Source organism: Lepidochelys kempii, chromosome 19, assembly GCF_965140265.1.
Source record: "Lepidochelys kempii isolate rLepKem1 chromosome 19, rLepKem1.hap2, whole genome shotgun sequence".
NCBI classification, from domain to species: Eukaryota; Metazoa; Chordata; order Testudines; family Cheloniidae; genus Lepidochelys; species Lepidochelys kempii.
The window spans coordinates 9541833-9561185 of record NC_133274.1 but is presented as its reverse complement, the minus strand read 5'-3'; the positions used below and the strand labels follow the sequence as shown (position 1 = coordinate 9561185).

The window sequence follows — 19353 nt, the reverse complement described above, 5'->3', positions numbered from 1 at the left end:
GCACTCCGCCGAGTTAATGCACTTAATGCACTTAGAGCATTTTCTGTGGGGACACACACACTCGAATATATAAAACCGATTTCTAAGAAAACGACTTCTATAAATTCGACCTTATTCCGTAGTGTAGACATACCCATCAGTACATGCAGATTTGTTGCTATTTACCCAGAGGAAGTGGACTATGTCGTGCTAGCCAGGCACTTTGCTGATGCCAGGACAATAGAGTGATTGGCACACTAAAAACACACAGATGTGTCTAAGACAAGACCCTAAGTCGGAGTGGGCAAACATTTTGGCCCAAGGGACACATCTGGGTGGGGAAACTGCATCCAGGGCCATGAATGTAGGGCTGGGGCAGGGGGTTGCGATGCTGGAGTGTGTGCGGTGTGCAGGAAGGGGCTCAAGGGGTGGGGGATGCAGGGAGGGGTGTGGAGTGCGGGAGGGGGCTCAAGGCAGGGGGTTGGGGTGCGGGAGGCAGTGCGGGGTATGGGAGGGGGTGTGCTGTGCAGGAGGGGGCTCAAGGGGGAGGGGGTTGGGGTGCAGGGTGCAGGAGGGGTTCGGGGTGTGGGTTCCGGCCCGGCGCTGCTTACCTTAAGCAGTTCCCCGTTCCTGGCCAATGGGAGCGGTGTGGGACCAGGGCAGGCAGGGAGCCTGCCTTAGCCCCGCGGCACCATGGGGGTGGCAATCCCGCAGGCTGGATCCAAAGCCCTGACGGGCCGGATCACCACCCCTGCCCTACGCCTAAAGAGCTTGCAATCTGTTATGCATATATACAGAGAACATGACTAATGACAACATGAGCAAGATATTCAGGGTGGGAGACAATCAACGTGGTGATAGAACCCAGGGAGAGTATGAGGGGAGGGAAGCTCAGTGGTTTGAGCATTGGCCTGCTAAATCCAGGGTTGTGAGTTCAATCCTTGAGGGGGCCATTTAGGGATCTGGGGCAAAAATTGGGGATTGGTCCTGCTTTGAGCAGGGGGTTGGACTAGATGACCTCCTGAGGGCCCTTCCAACCCTGATATTCTATGATTCTATGAAGCAGCTTGGAGGAGCTGTAAACTTGATCTTAATAAGGGTTCCTGGTGTGCCGAACAATTCAAATACACCCTGGGTAGTGATCATTTGTAGTGTCATGTTGCATTAACGATAACAAGATTGCAGAAGGTCTATGATGCCGTGACATGCTTAATTAGCATTTAGAGGCTTAACAGAACTTAGAATCCTAGAATCGTAGGACTGGGAGGAACCTTTCGAAGTATCAAGTCCAGTCCCCTGCACTCATGCAGTGCAAGAAGATGCCCGAGGAGCAGAGAAGATGCAAGGCCCACTGGAGCTGAGCAGGGCTGGGTGGCTGTGAAGCTCAGAGAACAGCACTCAGAGACGGGGAGTTGCGAGGGGGCTGTGTGGAAATCTGGGATGCTGAGCAGGGATCAAGAGGTCCTACCAGAGGCCGAGCAATGAGAACGGGGAGTGTGTTTGGAGCAAGGGGGGTTTTCACGGTTAACCCTTCGTGATGCAGAAGGCTGAGGACAGGCGAGGGCTCAGGAGGGTGATGACTCTGTTTACAGCTACGACTCCAGTTTCTTTGTTCTGAAAGACACCACAAAATCCCTGGAAATGTAGCTGCGGCCAGCCCCGAACAGGTTGTCCTCGGCCCTGTTTACAGCACTCTCGCTCTCTGGAGGGCCGATTGCTCATTCTCACATGTGACAGGCATTTCAGCTGGAAACTCGACCCCTTCTCAAGCACATGTGACCCTGAGATAAATTATAAATAGACATGTCATAGGAGACAAAGGCAGGAGCCTTTAGGAAAGGAGCAAGAAGCTGAGCTCAGAACGTGGTCCCGTTGAAGAAGCCAGGAGAGAGCTAGGACAGTTTACTGAGAAGCTGCCAACGAGCCAGGAGAAGCCGGCAGTGGGATATAACTTGGAGAGGTCGGCCGGCACAATGGATTACCAGTCCAGCATTATCCGAGACTCAAACCCCATGGAGAACCTGGAGAAGCAGTTGATCTGCCCCATCTGCCTGGAAATGTTCACCAAGCCCGTGGTGATCCTTCCCTGTCAGCACAACCTATGTCGGAAATGTGCCAGTGACATCTTCCAGGTCAGTGCCTTGCAAACGGAGCCTGTGATGTTTAAACAGGCTGCTTCCTGAAGCCTGGCCGCAGGTGGCAATCCTTGGGCAGTTGTGTGTTAAACCTACAGCGCGTTCACAGGGGATTAAACCTCCGAAGCCAATCTGCTTGCGGGAGAACTGAGCGAGGGTGGGAGCTGGGAAGTGGCTGGAATGGCCAGTCTTCCATGTGTGGTCCCTGGCTGGGGATGTTCCGAGGACTGGGGATACCGATGCTGGGTTGGGACAGACCTGATTCTAGGTAGACCAGAAATTCTGGCTCTAAGTGCAGTAGATTGCCCTCTTCTAGGCTGTGCTTGTCCATCAGAGGTGGGTGAGGCTTCTCGCTATGTATGCTGGTACCATCAGGCTAGAGTCACCTCCCCTGGGAAAGAATCCCCTTGACTTCAACGGGAGTTGGATCGGGACCATGGCATCTGAGCCTTGCTTGGCAAATGGCTCCAGAATGGACCCTTCTCCCCTGCTGCAAGAGTCTGCTCTCTCTGCTTAGACGGGGGAGGAGCCAGCTGATAAAACTGACTGCTTGGGCCCCATCTTGCTCCCTCACTTGCTGAGCTGTGGTTAGTGTCAAAGGTTCCCAGTAATAAAGAGAAAGCGGGAGAAAACCAGGCCCGGAGGGTGAAATCAGACCCTGCTTGCTGGAGCGGACTCGAGGGATGCAGGTTCCCCAAAGCCCCATACGGGGCTGGGGGCAGCTGTGCAGGGAGCTGGGGGCTGTCCCAGCTGGTTTCTAATTAACTGTTGGTTCTTGAAATGGACAGAGAGGGCACTTCCCCCATGGGCAGGCTTCTGTTTACTCGTAAGGACAATGGGCAGAATGTCGGGGTCTCAGGTCAAACCCCTCATTGGGAATTTTGCCTCTGCAAAAAAAGAGTCGGCTTCTCAGCTGCCACACCCCTGATGTGCCTGTTCACACCTGTGCATGGTCAACGTAGCCCGCTCCTGCTAGTGCAAGAGGGAAATTCTGATTGGACGGCTTTTTCCCCGCAGGTATAAGCGACCCCAGAAGGTGCAGAGCAGTGGAGAAGTGGGCACTGGGTCAGGACCCTGAGCTCTGGTCCATTGATAAACCTTTTAACACCCCCTGGAGCAAATTTTGATCTGAGGATCTCAAAGCATCTTTAAAACGTTAATAAATTAAACCTCACAACATTCCCCTACGCGATAGGGAAATATCATTTACATACTAACATTGCTCTTAAAGCGTTTTCTAAAGGGCAGGGGTGGGTGGGGAGGGGGGTGTCTAAAGCAGAGGTCTAGGACTCAGGACTCCTAGGTTCTATTCCCAGATCTACCATGCACTTACTGGGTGACCTTGGGCAAATCTCGTTAATCTGGTTTTGCCCCAGCTGTACAATGGAGATGATAATTGCCTCCTTCACTGGGCTTTTGTGACCCTTAATTCACTAGTCATAAAGTGTTTAGCGATCCTCTGATGGAAGGTGCTTATATGAATGCAAAGCGTGATGGGCTCTGAGACCCTCTGGTGATGGGCGCATCAGGGATGCATGTTCTGTCCCGGGGGAATGCTGAGGGGAGAGGGTGATGTTTAAATGAGTCCATGTCACTGTCTCCGACAACGCAATGGTGGGTTTTAAGGATGTCTGTGCGCCTGGCGAGACACTGACCTTTGACCTTGTGCTGGTGATATTCGCAGGCTGCTAACCCATACTGGCAGAGCCGGGGAACCACCCTCTCCGGGGGGCGCTTTCGTTGCCCCTCCTGCCGTCATGAAGTGATCCTGGACCGGCATGGAGTCTACGGGCTGCAGCGAAATCTCCTGGTGGAGAACATCATTGACATCTACAAGCAGGAGTACTCCAGGTTAGCCAGGCTCCCCTCTGTCTGCATTGTCCAGTCCCAGTGTTTCTCAGTAGTGGAGGTGGAATGATCTTCCACAGTTTCTCTCTGGTAAGAGCTAATGGGGAAGACTTCCCAGGGATGAAGGATTTTCAATTCCTGTTCTTCCTGGCACTCATCCAGCTCTCCCAGGCAGAGCGCCCTCATGGCCACATTGAAACAGGTATCACACATCCAGCCTGCACTAATCCAGATCATTTCCCCCAGTCCATGTTCATCCAAACCACTGCAAATCAAATGTCACATATTGACCGGACAGTCGTTTGACACCACCAATATTTGATCCCTGGATCCCAAGCTTCACTATTGACCCAAACCTGTGAAAGAAACTTTCCTTTTTCCAGCAGCCAGTCAGTTTGCTTAAGCAAATGAACCAGATAAGTGAGAAGGGTGGGGGCAATAACAAAGCTTGGTCCTACTGAGTTCCTGGGATCTCCCCCTGCAAAGGAGTGGAGTCAGAGAGAATGGCAGTGCAACATGGTTGGATTTCAAGAGAGCAAATTCTGGGGATTTCAGAAAACTGATGACCAGGGTGGATTTGGAAGAAGCATGACAATTCCCTGGCCTAATTCTGCTTTCACCCCAGTGTAATCAGGAGTCACTCAGTACTGCCAACCCCAGTCAAAAATCTTGTGTCAAGCCTTGAAAAGCCATGAGATGGGCTCAACATTCATTATTTGGGGGGTGGGATGGGGAAATAGATGGTTGGTCTTTGTTATTTGCCTGTTGTGTTCAGAGCTGTTGGAATGCACTCAGCTTTTCTCCACAATCACAAGCCCTAGACATCTACTGGCAGGGCAGAAGAGTGTTAATAAAAGCCAAGATTCTCATGCCATCTCTTGATTCCAACAGCCGAAACTTTAAGAAAAACACCAGATATTAGCTACATTGAAATCTCACCAGCCTTACACCGCAGCAGAAGACAATCAAGCCCTGGGATTGTAGAAGAAAGCTAGACTTCTATGATTCCTTATTATTTGTGTTACTTTAGCACCCAGAGGTACCAGTCAGAGATCAGGTTCCATTGCGCTGGGCACTGTACAGACGTGAAGTATAAGCTTCACCCCAGACCACATGCAGCCTTCCCCTGAAAAGGAATAATACAAAGAATCAGAAATTGCCACCGGGGCTTCAGCAGGGATTGCTCAGTGGTCTGAAGGGAAGGAAAGGTTCTGTGCTAGTTGGAGAAGTGGGGAGGAGACCAACCAGGAATGTAAAGTCACGGTCAGTTTGTAGGAGAAAAAATAAGGACAGCAGGTTTATAGCTGATTAAAGGGAATACGACCAGGACTTACAGGAGAGAGAAAATAGATCCATTCATAAACAAAGAAGGGTGTGAAATCAGCAATGATTCCAGGGACCTGCTCTTCATTTTTAAAACTTGATCTAAACCAGAAATCGAGAGCGAGAAAGCGTGAATGACCAGGAAGTGATGACTCAGTATGTAGGTGCTGATAACACACGCAGGCAGGGGAATAGGAAAAAGAGAGTATTTATAAGTCAGCAGGTGCAGATATGGATTCCAAAGCCTTAAAGGAATTAACAGATGAATTTATTGAATCACTGGCAATATTATTTGGAAGTCATGGAGACAGAGACAGGTGCTATATGGGGGGCAAATATGGTACCAGTGTTTTTAAAAAGGGGTTGGGGGATGTCTGCTAAATCCAGTTCCAATCGTGAAGTAATGGAGCTAATGCTACGGATAAAGAACAAATCATGCCCAGATCAGTTTGACGGCGCCTTTTAAAAACACGTTGCAGAGAGGAGGGAGTTAATGCAGTAGCTGTTAGTGAAGCATGGGATATCCTGGGCCAGATCCTCAGCTACTGCAAATTGGCATCAATCCATTGCAGTCAATGGAGCAGGGCCGATCGACACCAGCTGAGGATCTATCTGGCCCCTTGCCTCAAGCTCCTACTTGAGAAAAGAATTGAGGTTGGCTTGGATATGAGCACTGTTGCACAGATAATAATTGGCCAAATGAGCATAAATGTAGGGCCATGGTAATAGGCTAGGTGATGAGGTGGATCAGCATCAGAAACAATGCCACAGTGATAGGCTTTGTTATTTGCTATAGTGGGTCAGACCCTCTAGCCCAGTGTCCTGTCTCTGAAAGCGGCCAGTACCACAGCGTCAGGGAGAACAGGGCGATTTTGGAGCGATCCACCCGTCTTCCACCCCTGGCTTCTGGTAGTCAGAGGTTAAGGGTCACTCGAGCAGGGGGTCTCATCCTTGATCATCTTGGCTAACAGCCACTGATGGCACTATCCTCCATGAACTTATCCAGTCTCTTTTTTTTTAAACCCAGTTATAGTCTTGGCCATCATAACATCCCCTAGCAATGAGTTCCACAGGTTAACTGTATATGGCATGGAAAAAATACTTCCTTTTGTTTGTATGAAGCCTGCTGCCTATGAATTTCATCAGGTGACCCCTGGTTTTTGTATTGTGGAAAAGGGTAAACGGCATTTCTCTATTCAGTTTTTCCACAACAGTCATGAGTTTATAGACCACTACCATATTCCCCCGCCCCCGATGCTTATTATTATCCTAGTACTTCTTAGCATATGCACAAGATGCCTCAGGTGGCACGTGACCAGGATTCATCACTGAATTTGATCCACTGGTTGGATCATTAGCTTCCCCCACCCCGGGCTGGGCACTGACAGGGAGTGTGACGTGAATGCTGATCCATGCCTCCCATTGTAGTACTTAGAAGCCTCAACCAAGACTGAGTTCCCTCTGAGGCAGGGGAAACAGGCATCAGAGATGGAAAGTGACGTGTCCAAGTTGCAGGGTTGCTACATCTTAGGATTGTATCACAAGTCTTGCATTATTCGGTAGTTTTCTGAGAGGCCCAGCTCCTGGAGCCAGGAGATTACAGGAGACTCTCAGCTTTCATTTATTTTTAAAAAGCGAGTCTCCTTCCTGGTTGCAGAGAAAAGTTTGAAACTGTGACCCCTAAATGCTCAGAACCCAGACAGCCAACAAAAGCACCCCACGTTCTAGTCCAGCGGTTCTCAAACTGTGGGTCGGGACCCCAACATGGGTTGTGGCCCCATTTTAATGGGGTCACCAGGGCTGGCATTAGACTTGCTGGGACCCAGGGCTGAAGCTGAAGCCCGAGCTCCACCATGCGGGGTCAAAGCCTGAGTCCCACTGCCCGGTGACGAAGATCGAGGACTTCAGGCCTGGGTGGTGGGACTCAGGTCACAGGCCCCCAGCCCAGGACAGTGGGGCTCAGACTTTGGCCCCCCAGCCTGGGGCAGCAGGGCTTGGACGGGCTCAGACTTCAGTCCCCCCACCTCCTGGGGTCATGTAGTAATTTTTGCTGTCAGAAGGGGGTCACCGTGCAGTGAAGTCTGAGAACCCCTGTTCTAGTCTAATGATTTTAAGCCAAACCCGTGACTTTTGGCAGCCTGACTGGTGATTTTTGGCTGCTCTGGGTTCTCCATCCTGAAGTTGGTCCGAGCGACTTTATTTAACTTCTCTTTTAAAGAGCTCTCAGCTGCAGCCACCCTGCCTAAAAAGGGGGGAAAGCAGGTCAAAGTTCCTGGCCAACCGCCTGTGTTTAAATGTACGGTAGGTTTCTGCAGAAGGAAATAAGGAGCCAGCAGCACCAGAGGGTTTGCCTTAAAGAGGACAGAGTGAGCTTTTGCATCATGTGTCTATAATTAGGGTATTCCGCATCATCCTTGAATCCTGGATCTAGCCATTAGTGGCTCAGTAACCCTGATGGACCCAGTGGTTTCCGTGGCCACGGCTGATGGGAGGGGGAAGGTCCCCAAGCTTAGAGGGCCCCCAAAGCTGTCTGTAATGTTCTGAGTAAAGAATATAACAAGGAAGGGGGTGGGGCCCCAGCAAACATGGTGCAAACATGATGCCCCAGCAAACATGATGCACTGGGGTCCCAAATTTCCCTCGACGGGCCTGTCTGTGGTCCCAGTTGCCACACTGGTGTGTGGTGACAGAGTGATGCTTGCTGGAAAGTGGAAGCCGGTGAGAGTTATCTGTTTAAACAGATCTCTGCAGAGAAGCTGGGGATTGATCCTGAGCAGTAAAATTCTCTCCCGGGACGCCTGGACCAGAAATGCTCTCCGTGCTGTGGAGTGAAGGTCCTGGAGGGTTCGCTTGCTGTGATTAAATACAGAGCTCTGCCTGGACAGAGCGAGCTGATCAGAGATCCTGGCACGTACAAGCGCTGGCTCTAAACATTACATCACTGACAAGGGTAACATTAGAGACGGGTTGGGAGTTGATCCAAACTCCACTGTACAAAGTGAAGTCCAGGTTCTGGTCTCCATTACACCACTGTAAATCCAGATTAACTCCACTGAACCCAGTGACTGCCTTGGAGCTAGTCTGGGTTTGCACTGGTGTAACTTAAATCAGGATCTGTCCTTATAAATCAGAAGGCCAGTGCTGGTCGTTCTTCAGCTGTGTAGACCACAGCCCGGTATCTGCTTCCTATCATCGTCTGGTGGGTGTTTCAATCTGTATCTGCCACAGCTCAAATGTGATTAAATGCCACTCAAGGCTGTTTAACCCTGTTCGGTTTCTTGCCGTCTTCAGCAGGCCCCTGAAGAAAGGAAACCACCCCATGTGCAAGGAGCACGAAGACGAGAAGATCAACATCTACTGCTTGACCTGCGAGATCCCCACTTGCTCCATGTGCAAAGTCTTCGGAGCTCACAAAGACTGTGAAGTTGCACCCCTTCAGAACGTCTTCCAAGGGCAAAAGGTACCGAATGTTTTTTGTACACTGTACACTGAGTTCAATGTACAATGCATTCAGTGGGCACTGCTGCTTCCCTCTCCCCGGGGAAAGGAGCCCATCAGCCAGTACTAAACCCTGGCCTGGCCTCAACTAGATGCTCCACAGCGGGGCCAGGGGCTGCAGCTCCTTGACCTTAGCTGAGGTTCACATCCGATCACTTGGAATGTAGATGAGGTCTCCGAGGGGATGGGCTCCTCCTATTTGGCATCTGGGATGTGCTGAGCTGGGCCTTTCAGGAATAGCTTCCGAGGCTGAGCACTGGGGTATTAATAGGGGCTGCCGTCGTGAAGCAGTAACCTGTCTATATTTAGAGTCACTTGAGAGCTGGGGAGCAAGGGCCAGCACCAGTCCCGCAGGGAGCAGTGTCTACAGCTGGAAGCAGACCCATAAGAGCTGAGGTCTTTCCCAGGGTATCTTGGGTGGGATCCATGGATGGCAAGATCTCCCCCAGCATGCACCGGGGCACCCTCCTCCCTGTTGAATGGGGTAGAAACCCAGGAGCCCTAAGCAGACAGATGTCCATTTTTCACTGGAATCCAGACCATTTGGGTAGGTTAGGATGGGCCCTTGTGTCACAAACTCCCAGAGCCAAACCTTCCTCCTTCTCCCCACATGCACTTCCACGGACCATCCTTTCCTGCCGTTCAGGATTCCCTCCCAGCCCCAATGGTAAAGTTCCTTGATCATCTAGTGCCATTGCCCCACCCACCCAACAGGACCAGAGGTGCCCAGCAAAGTCCAGGCTGCCCATCTGGCTCCATCCCCACCACATGGAGACAGTTTTGAGGCTCTGCTTTCTGTGCATCTATTCCCAGCCTTGAGACTGTGTTCCTTCTCTCTAGCCCCATCCTGCAGACGGTGCCAAGGCCCCCCCTTCGCCTACCTCTCCTCTTCCTGAAAAGGGATTAGCCTTCAATGTAGGGGCCCACCGTCCTGTCTGCCCACCAACGCCCTCTCTCCCTCTCAAGACAGCACTACAGGCCTTCACCCGTGCCTGGAAGGGTAAGGGTTAAATCTATTTCTGTTCCCCTCTCACAGATAGAGCTGAGCAACTGCATCTCCATGCTGGTGGCTGGGAACGACAGAGTCCAGACGATCATCAGCCAGCTGGAGGACTCATGCAAAACCACTGAGGTGAGGAATGGGAAAAATGACCGAGCCCTTTGAAATCTGAGTGGCAGAAATGAAATCCAACCCCCAGCAATGTCCTTGAATGGCTAATGCAGGTGTCGGGAGCAGCTTCCCTCTGAGTCCACGTGACTGAGAATCCTGTTTAATTCAATGGGAGGGCTTTTACAAGAAAGAGATGGGGACTGGGGGAGCTAGTAGTTAGAGCCGGCAACTGGGAGGCAAGACTCCTGGGTTCTCTTTCCAGCTCTGAGAGGGGTGCAGGGTCTAATGATTAGAGCAAAGTTTTGAGAGTTGATACTCCTGTGCTTCATTCTCAGCCCTGCCACAAACTCACTGGGCGACACGGGCAAGTCATTTAACCCACCTGTGTCTGTTTCCCCATTAAGATAATCATGCAGCAGGATTCAATTCTTACCCACGTTTCATTGGACACCCCAAATTGTTGTAAAACAAGGAGAATGGCCAGCACCTTGCTCTTAGGATGGGGAGCTCAGAGGCACTTTAGACTATATATATGTGTGCGTATATATATGTATATATACACATACATTCTCCCATGGTGCAAACCGTGACACCACAATGAACAGTAAACAACACACGAGAGCCATTGGCTATCAGTCTTCCTCCATGTTTTGTGGTCTTCACACAGCCATGAGACTCATGCCATCCCATCCAGGCATCCACATCATCGCTCTGGCCCTCAGGTCATATAGCATTTTGCAAAATTTGAGTTAATAAAACTGCAGTTTAATTTAATGATTCTCTGAGATTCTCAGCATGATGGATATGCAAAGCATTATTCTAAAGGGTCCAGTTGGTAAAATAGGGGATGGTCACACTGTGGTCATCATCTGATGTTTGGAATTGGTTAAAGTAATCCTACCAGGCCCCAGGGGGAGGGTATCTGCTGACACTAACAGGAATATTTTGCATTCTGTCTTCCATGTGATGTTCACAAAGCCATTTACAAACCTTTGTTAACTGAGCCTCTCATCTCCCTGTGAAACGGGCGTTATTAGCCTCATTTTTCAGACAGGGAAACTGAGTCACAGCCCTGGTAAAGTGACTTGCCCAGGATTAGCCAGTTGTTATTTCTTGTGTTATGGTCGTGCCAAGGAGTGCCAGGACCACATGGTGCCCGGCGCTGTGCAATCACAGAACAAACAGATGAGCGCTCCCCCAAATAACTTAGTCTTGGGTCAGTGCCGGAGCTGAGGGTAGAACCCCCGAATCTTGGCTTCCAGTGCCCTGCTCTCACCACCAGGAACATGGCCTCCACTAGTAGGAGGTAAACTGGTTTCCGGTTCCGCTGTTGCTAGTTCCAGTATATTTGTACCATCGGCGAGAGAATCGGGATTGCCACGTGGCAGGGAGCCTCTGGAAACTGCCGTGCCCAGAGAGAAGGGCTAGGTCTGAGTTCCGCTGGGGGCTCCCCGAGATCTGAGCTCTGTGCATTTGTAATCACTGAATGCCTGCGGCGGGGATCGTTCAGTGCGGCTGTGATGCCTCTGGGGGAGATCTGGGAGCGTGCCTGTCCCCTTTGCTTCGAGATGCTCATGCCTTTTGTCCACTGGCAGGAGAACGGCCGGCTGGTGAAGCGGGAGCTGTGCGAGAAGATTAATGCCCTCATTGCAATCCTGGAGGAGAAGAAGAGCGAGCTGCTGGAGAAGGTCACCAAGGAGCAGGAGGAAAAGACTAGCTTGGTGCAGGCTCTGATCCAGCAGTACAAAGAGCAGCTGGAGGAATCCACCAAGCTGATGGACACAGCGTTTCAGTCCCTGGAGGAGACAGGAGGGGCCACTTTTCTCACAGTGAGTGGCTCCTCTCCAGCCAAGGGAGGGATGGAGCCTGGATCTAGCAGTGTGGTTTGCTCCTTACACAGATTGTTGGGTCCACCCTCCTGAACCCCACAGGATTCTGCCTCCCAGTCTCCTCCCGTCTCAGCCCAAATCAGCTCTGCCCCCTCACCAACCTTGACCCTCCGCTTCATCCCTTTATTCTCACCAAGGGTCCAGCCTCTGTGTGTCCCTGGGTGGACTGGGTTTCTAGGGAGAACAGTGGGCTTTCAACCCAGCAGGAGGGAATAACCTAGAGTTCCCAAGAGCGGGCTGGCAAGGGTGATCTAACTCTGGCGGAGGGGGCAGAGGCTTGCTAGTCAAAGCCCCCAAATCACAGCCCCGACCCCACTTGGTATGACAAACCCTGCTTAGCACTGGCGACCCGGCACCTGGGGCCAGCTTCATACTAACCTGAACTGCTGCTTTTATCACCTTCTTGGTAACTTGCTACTCACCTTGTTCTTTCCCTCTTCTTTGCTTTCTTCACAGAATGCCAAGCAGCTCATTAAAACGTAAGTCCCCGGGGTTGCATTTTTCAATTACTGCTTCAGTGCCACGGTCTGAGACTCTACAGCAATGTCAAAATCCACCTGAGGATTGTTCCCAGAAATAACGGGGGTTAGCACCCCGACCCCTTCCCAATAGCAGCCCGGGTCCTTTAAAAAGTATCCAGGGGAAAGCAAATTCCGAGCTGCTGTAAAGTTTCTCTGTTATGATCCCCTCTGACCAGCAAGAGACTGGAATAGAATGGCAGGTTCTCGGGCTATTGATAGGGCCCTATTAAATTCACGGCCATGAAAAACGCGTCACAGTCCATGAAATCTGGCCTCCCCCCGTGAAATCTCGTCTGTTGTGTGCTTTTACCCTATACTATACAGATTTCACGGGGGGTGACCGGTGTTTCACAGACGAGAGGTCCTGACCCCAAAGGGAGTTGCCGGGGGGTTGCAGGGCCCGGCTCCACAGTCAGCAGCGTGGCAATAATGTACCATGTCCTCCTTACTCCTGCGCTGCGGCTCCCGGCGGCTCTGTCCTCAGAGCTGGGCTCCCAGCCAGCAGCCGCTGCTCTCCAGCTGCCCAGCTCTGAAGGCAGCCCCACCGCCAGCAGCAGCGCAGAAGTAAGGGTAGCAGAACCAGAACCGCCCCTACAATAACCTTGCCCCCCCCCCGCCCACGCTCCCACACAGCTCCTTTTTGAGTCAGGACCCCTACAATTATAACACCATGAAATTTCAGGTGTAAATAGCTGAAATCATGACATTTATGACATTTTAAATCCTATGACTGTGAAATTGACCAAAATGGACCGTGAATTTGGTAGGGCCCTAGCAATTGAGCTTCCTGTTGAGCCTGTCTAACTGAGGTGTGTGAACTCCGCAAGAGGGGGCAGTACGATTACTCCAGAGTCACACCGGTGGGTGGATCACATGAGCTCCTACTGGGATATAAAAGAACATTTCTGGGAAGGCTCAGCTGTAGGAGAAAGTTGAGCTGATTTAACTGAAATGGCTTTTTTAAGCTGAGCTAGTTATGCTGGTGGGAAAGGCTGTGGGGACGCTAATTTCACTTTAGCTTAAACTGATTCCTAATTGATTCAGCTTGAGTTCAATCCAGAATCAGAGTGTCCACACAGGCGGCTGTACCAGTTTACCTAGGCTGGTTTAAAATCACACCTTAGTGAAACAGGCACAACTGGAGACAAGCCCTGGGTAAGGCAGAGTCTGGATAGAGAGGTGCTGTAGGGAATGCAGGACCAGCTGAGCTTCAGGAGAAAGCCAGGGCTTGGGCTTGATGCTGTTAATTGCGTTACCAATAAAGCCAAAAGCCCAGAAAGGGATGAAGTGTGACCTGGAGACAGGGTGTGTATCCTGTTGAACTACACCTGCGTCCAGAGGCCAAAGAGTTCTGCCTTTCCAGCTCCACGGCAGTCCATTTACCCTCCCTCAGCATGCAGGCTCCATGATTGCTGGGAGGTGCCCGGGGATCATCTGAAAGAGGGTGTCTAGAGCAGTCAGCTGGGAATCGCCAGGGATTCGGAAGGCGTTAATACAATGCCCTGTGGCAGAGGTCAAAGGGAGGGTGGGAACATCTCTCGAGCACCTTGTGTGAGAGGGAGGATTTCAGAGAGGGCTTTCCCTGGGTCTTGCTCCCTGGATAATAATCTTTTCCAGCTAGAACATGCAGTCACTCTAGCTGGTAATTCTCTCCTCTGGAGGAACAGCAGGTAAGGAAACAAACCCTATGTCTATCGCCCCCAGAATTGTGGAAGCCTCAAAGGGCGGCCGTCTGGGGAAGATCGAGCAAGGCTTTGAAAATCTGGATTACTTCACCCTAGACCTGGAGCACATAGCAGAAGTCTTGAGAGCCATCGACTTTGGAACAGGTATAATAATATTGCGCCCTTCTTTGGCCCCTCCCATTCGAGCATCTGAAAGCACTTTACAAGCACTAGCGAGTTAAGCCTCACAACCCACAAGGAAACTGAGGCTCGGAGAAGGGAAGTGGTTTGCCCCAGGCCACACAGCAAGTCAGGGTCAAGGATAAGAAACCAGATTTCTTGTCTCCCAGCGCTGTGCTTTACCCACTAGACTCACTTCCCCTCTTCGATAGAGGAGACTGCTCTAACACTTTCAGCTCATTCCAGTTAGTTAGCTGGCAAGATCTGAGGTCCGTTATTCATTTGGGACTTGATCCAACAACACTTGCTGAAGTCGATATATTACCAGAGTCAGTGGACACTGTGCTGGGCCCATGGTTTATAGCAACTGGGAATGCTCCGTCTTGGCACCATACCCATTTACCAGATAGGGAAACTGAGACACAGAGCTGCAGAGTGATCCACCCGAGGCTAGACAATAAGTTACTGGTAAAACTGGGACTAATACTCTCTAGTGCTGCTGACTCCCTGGGGTTCGTACTCAGCCCTAGACTTACATCTTTCTCTCCTACTTCCTAAGAGCATGGACAATATTTTGCTGTGTTTGGAGGTTGCCTTTTATAAGTGGCCTCCTGTGTTGAAAATACAGTTCTGGGGGTGGGGCTTCAGCTTTCACAGAATATCAGGGTTGGAAGGGACCTCAGGAGGTCATCTAAGTCCAACCCCCTGCTCAAAGCAGGACCAATCCCCAATTTTTGCCCCAGATCCCTAAAGGGCCCCCTCAAGGATTGAGCTCACAACCCTGGGTTTAGCAGGCCAATGCTCAAACCACTGAGCTATCCCTCCTCCATTTCTAATTCACGTTACTTTTGCTTGGAGATGAGGAAGAGGAAGAGCTAAATGAGGAAGAAGAAGAAACAGAAGAGGAGGAGTCACAAGAAAGGAAAGTGGATGGTAAGGAAAAAATGCTGTGGGTTTGTGATGTGCAGGGATCCTAGAAATTCATTTGCCACGAAGAAACACGGATTTTGCGTTTTTACAGAGAATCTTTAGTTTTTACATTTTGTGAAAAAATAAAAGCATATACAGTAGAACCCCGTTGATCTGAGCCTCCATTATCTGGCTCTCCGTATTAACAGATCTGCGGCTGACAGCCCGAGCCCCACCACCTGGGGCTGAAGGTCTCTGGATTATCCCAATTTTTGATTATCCCATTTGGCCCGGTCCCAGTTAGATTGCCTAAATGGGGTTCCTCTGTACTGTGGCTGCGGAAACTAAAGTTCAGCATTTCATTTTAATCATGGAAATATGTAGATTTTAATGTTTTTTTAATCAGAGAATTTTTGTTTATCACGGAAAGCAAGGGTGTATTAGCAGGAGTGTTGAAAGCAAGACACAAGAAGTAAATCTTCCACTCTGCTCCGCTCTGATTAGGCTTCAACTGGAGTATTGTGTCCAGTTCTGGACGCCACATTTCAGGAAGGATGTGGACAAATTGGAGAGAGTCCAGAGAAGAGCAACAAAAATGATTAAAAGTCTAGAAAACATGACCTAGATGGGAAGATTGAAAAAACTGGGTTTGTTTAGTCTGGAAAAGAGAAGGCTGAGATAACATGACAACAGTTGTCAAGTATGTAAAAGGTTGTTACAAGAAGGAGGAAGAAAAATTGTTGTTCTTAACCTCTGAGGCTAGGACAAGAAGCAATGGGCTTAAATTGCAGCAAGGGCAGTTTAGGTTGGACATTAGCAAAAACTTCCTAACTGTTGGCGTGGTTAAGCACTGGAATAAATTGCCCAAGGAGGTGGTGGAATCTCCATCATGGGGGATTTTTAAGAGCAGGTTGGACAAACACCTCTCAGGGATGGTCTAGATAATTAGTCCTGCCACGAGTGCAGGGGGCTGGACTAGACGACCGCTCGAGGTCCCTTCCAGTCCTATGATTCTGTGAGCCCTGGTGACGAGGGATGAGCAGGACAAGGACTCAGACTATAGTAACAACCCTTCGGAGTTAGGTTAGCGGTCTGGTACCACAGTCACTGGTGTTCCCTTTGCGTGATAATTATCCAAACCCTCATAAACATCATTAAAATGCCTGTGGCCGCGAGGTCTGCTCCCCAGCATTGACTCTCACCAGAGAGAGACAGAAAATGTGTCCACAGCCCCAGGACCTGATCCAACACCGGTTGACATCAATGGGACTAGTCTTCCATTGACTTCAATGGGCTGTGGATCAGGCTTCAGCTGAGCACCCATCTCTCTTAGGAAAGGATTTGTAGTGTATGTTTCATTGAGAGATTTAAAATCTTGCTGGCTCAAACTGATACATCCTAGCTCTGCACTGGAGAAAGCTCCTGCACCCCCATTCAGACTGATGACCCTCTCCCGCTTTCCTTGTGTAATTAATGTATGCCCCACTTCCCCGCCCACCAAGAAGCTGCAAAGGCCTAAGGTAAACAGGACACTAAGGTGAAGAGCAAATAACGTAACTCGAAAGCACGTGTGCATGTTCTCTCTCTGAGGGTCAGGACTGGAGTGGTGTTTTGGAGCCAGCATACCTGGCTTTACTAAGTACCATGGCTCACCTTCAGGATGCACGTGGTGCTGTTCACACATATGGGACAGGTATCCAGGAGCAAAAGGAGAACATATTTAGGGGCTATCACTAGGAGCAATGGGATGCAGCTGAAGGCATTTCCTGACAGCGAGATCTATTTCACAATGGAAGACTCTCCCCAAGGGAAGTGGAGGAAGCCCCCTTAGTGGGGCATGTGCTACCTCAATGCACAGGGAGGCATTTCCCATCGGTCCACATCTCCCAATCTCCTTCTCCCATCAGCGTCACTGAAATTCTTCTCCTCCACCTCTCTTTCAGCACCTCAATAACAGAGCAGAAGCAATTCCCAAGCCAGAAGAAACTCCCCAAGTGCCAAAGAGCTGAGTGATTGGGAGCAATGGGGTGGGGGTAAACGCTCTGACTTCATGGGAGCTACGGGAGGAGTGGGCTGGAGTCCCAGCTGAAGAAGAAAAGGTCGGGCACCACCTGGCCATACGACAGTATTGCTAACTCAGGATGAAAACTTGACCGAAGCACATAGAAGCTCACTTTTATACATGGGTGCAAACTAGAATATTTCATACGTTTTATATTGTTCTATTATTTTGTATATAATTGTAACAGGACTTTGAATTTTGTGTATTTTGAAAAGAAAACTCTTTTGCTAACCAGTTTGTCGTGCCCTGAAGATGTTGACTCTGAGAATTGAAAAGTTTGTTTGCAACCTGTAGGGGATACACTGAGGGGCGTGCCAGACCTCGGCAGACAGAAGTAACTTTAGCTACAAGAAAGGGTTTTGGGGGACTAGAAAGAGGCAGCTGAAGAGAAAGTTCTGCATTGCAATGCATAGTCCTAACTCACAAGAGATTTATTAGGGTTGATGTTGCACTTTGTCACAATAAAGTAGATCTGGTCTTATCTGTGGTTTGTACGAGTGGAAAGTTCTTAGCATGGTTTGACCCCTGGATGAATAATGATCTTTCACACAAGCTGAGACAATCAGCCACCATTGGCAGAAGGAAACGGGGCTAGTCATAATCCCGGCCACTCATGCACAGCCCTGAAAATATACAGCACGTTTTTTTCAGAAATCCCAGAATGACTTCAGGCCAAGACGTGGAAAATATTTTCACTGTGTTCCCCCACCCTCCTCCTGTTGCCGCCGTGCTGCCCTGCCAGGGGCACCGTTCCCCATGTTCAGTGTGACACACGCACACCTGATCTACTGACTGGTGTACGCAACACCTCACATGCACTCACACACACGATCCAATATCACACACACCCTGGATCTAATGACTGATACACACACACATCCCAGATCTAATCTCTCTCACACACACACTCACACCCCAGTTCCAATATGACACACATACTCCCCAGATCTAATCTCTAATCTCTCTCTCTCTCTCTCACCCCCCCCCCCCAGATCTGACATCCCCCCAATCTAATATCGCACACACTCATGCCCCAGAGCTAATATGACTGACACACACACCCGATCGCATATGACTCTTTCACACACACACCCCCCAAATCTAATGAGACATACACTCTTATCTAATATCAACACCCCCCGCACCCTGACCTAATATCCCACACACACACCCCGCAGATCTAATATCGCACACACCCACACACTGCAGATCTGATATCACACACACACACCCCGCAGATCTAATATCGCACACACCCACACACTGCAGATCTGATATCACACACACACACCCCGCAGATCTAATATCGCACACACTGCAGATCTGATATCACTCACACACACACACACCCCAGAGCTAATATCGCACATGCACTGAGGTTTTACGATCACAGTTCAGGGTCCCAGGAGAACCGGGGAATTATTCACGCTCATTCTAGCGCTGGGTCCCTGAGTGGGTTCAGCCATGGTGCCCCTCTCTCTCAAAGGGAGGTGCCACCATCCTCCCTGCCCACGGGTTATTGGCTGGGATGTCTGGCTTCTCAGACCCATCCGCTCTTTGCGCGTGCATCGCGAGACACACTGGCTGCAGAAGAGTGGGAAGCAGGGCGGTCTGACAGTCATGGCTAGTGCAAACTGCACAGCTACCCAACATCAATCGTGCAAAGTGTGGGCACGCTACCCATGGATCATGGAGACTGCAGAGCACTGGCCTCCCCAATGACAGCTGCTGCTCATGCCAAGTGCTGACTGTGTCAATTGCAGAAGCATGCCAGCTTCTGACACACCCCAGAGCTGTGACTCCTGCTGGCCACTGAAAATCACAGGTATGCCAACCGCAGAGCATGCCAGCCACTGACCAGGGTAACTACAGAGCCAGTGATCATGCCAAGCACTGGGTCGTACCAAGTACTGTGCTAAAGTTCATGCCCAGCGCAGAGCAAAATGTCTCCAGAACATGCCAGCTCCTGGACATGAAAATGAGGGTTGTGCCAACCCTGGACTATGCCAACCATGCAGCTGCCAGCTACTGCTTATGCAACTACTGGTCATGCCAACTGCAGAGCATGCCAGGCCCTGAAAACCAGGGAGCCCCCTGAACACACCAACCACAGAACTGCCAGCTATTGCTTATGCAGCCACCATTCATGCCAATCACAGAGCATGCCCAGCCATGGCACATCATGCCAGGCTTTGAGAGTGTCAACCCAAGACACCTCCAGCCAGAGCTGATAA

General features: G+C 50.3%; 1 protein-coding gene across 1 annotated transcript; it reads left to right on the top strand.

Moving 5' to 3' along the window:
- Nucleotides 1-1928: 1928 nt before the first annotated feature.
- TRIM63 (tripartite motif containing 63) lies at nt 1929-17584 on the top strand. Its single transcript, XM_073317653.1, has 9 exons — nt 1929-2111; nt 3799-3965; nt 8577-8745; nt 9820-9915; nt 11490-11723; nt 12240-12262; nt 14009-14133; nt 15007-15081; nt 17001-17584. Exons 1-9 carry the CDS (start codon nt 1953-1955, stop codon nt 17009-17011), a joined length of 1059 nt encoding a protein of 352 aa, XP_073173754.1. The 5' UTR covers nt 1929-1952; the 3' UTR covers nt 17012-17584.
- Nucleotides 17585-19353: the final 1769 nt, after the last annotated feature.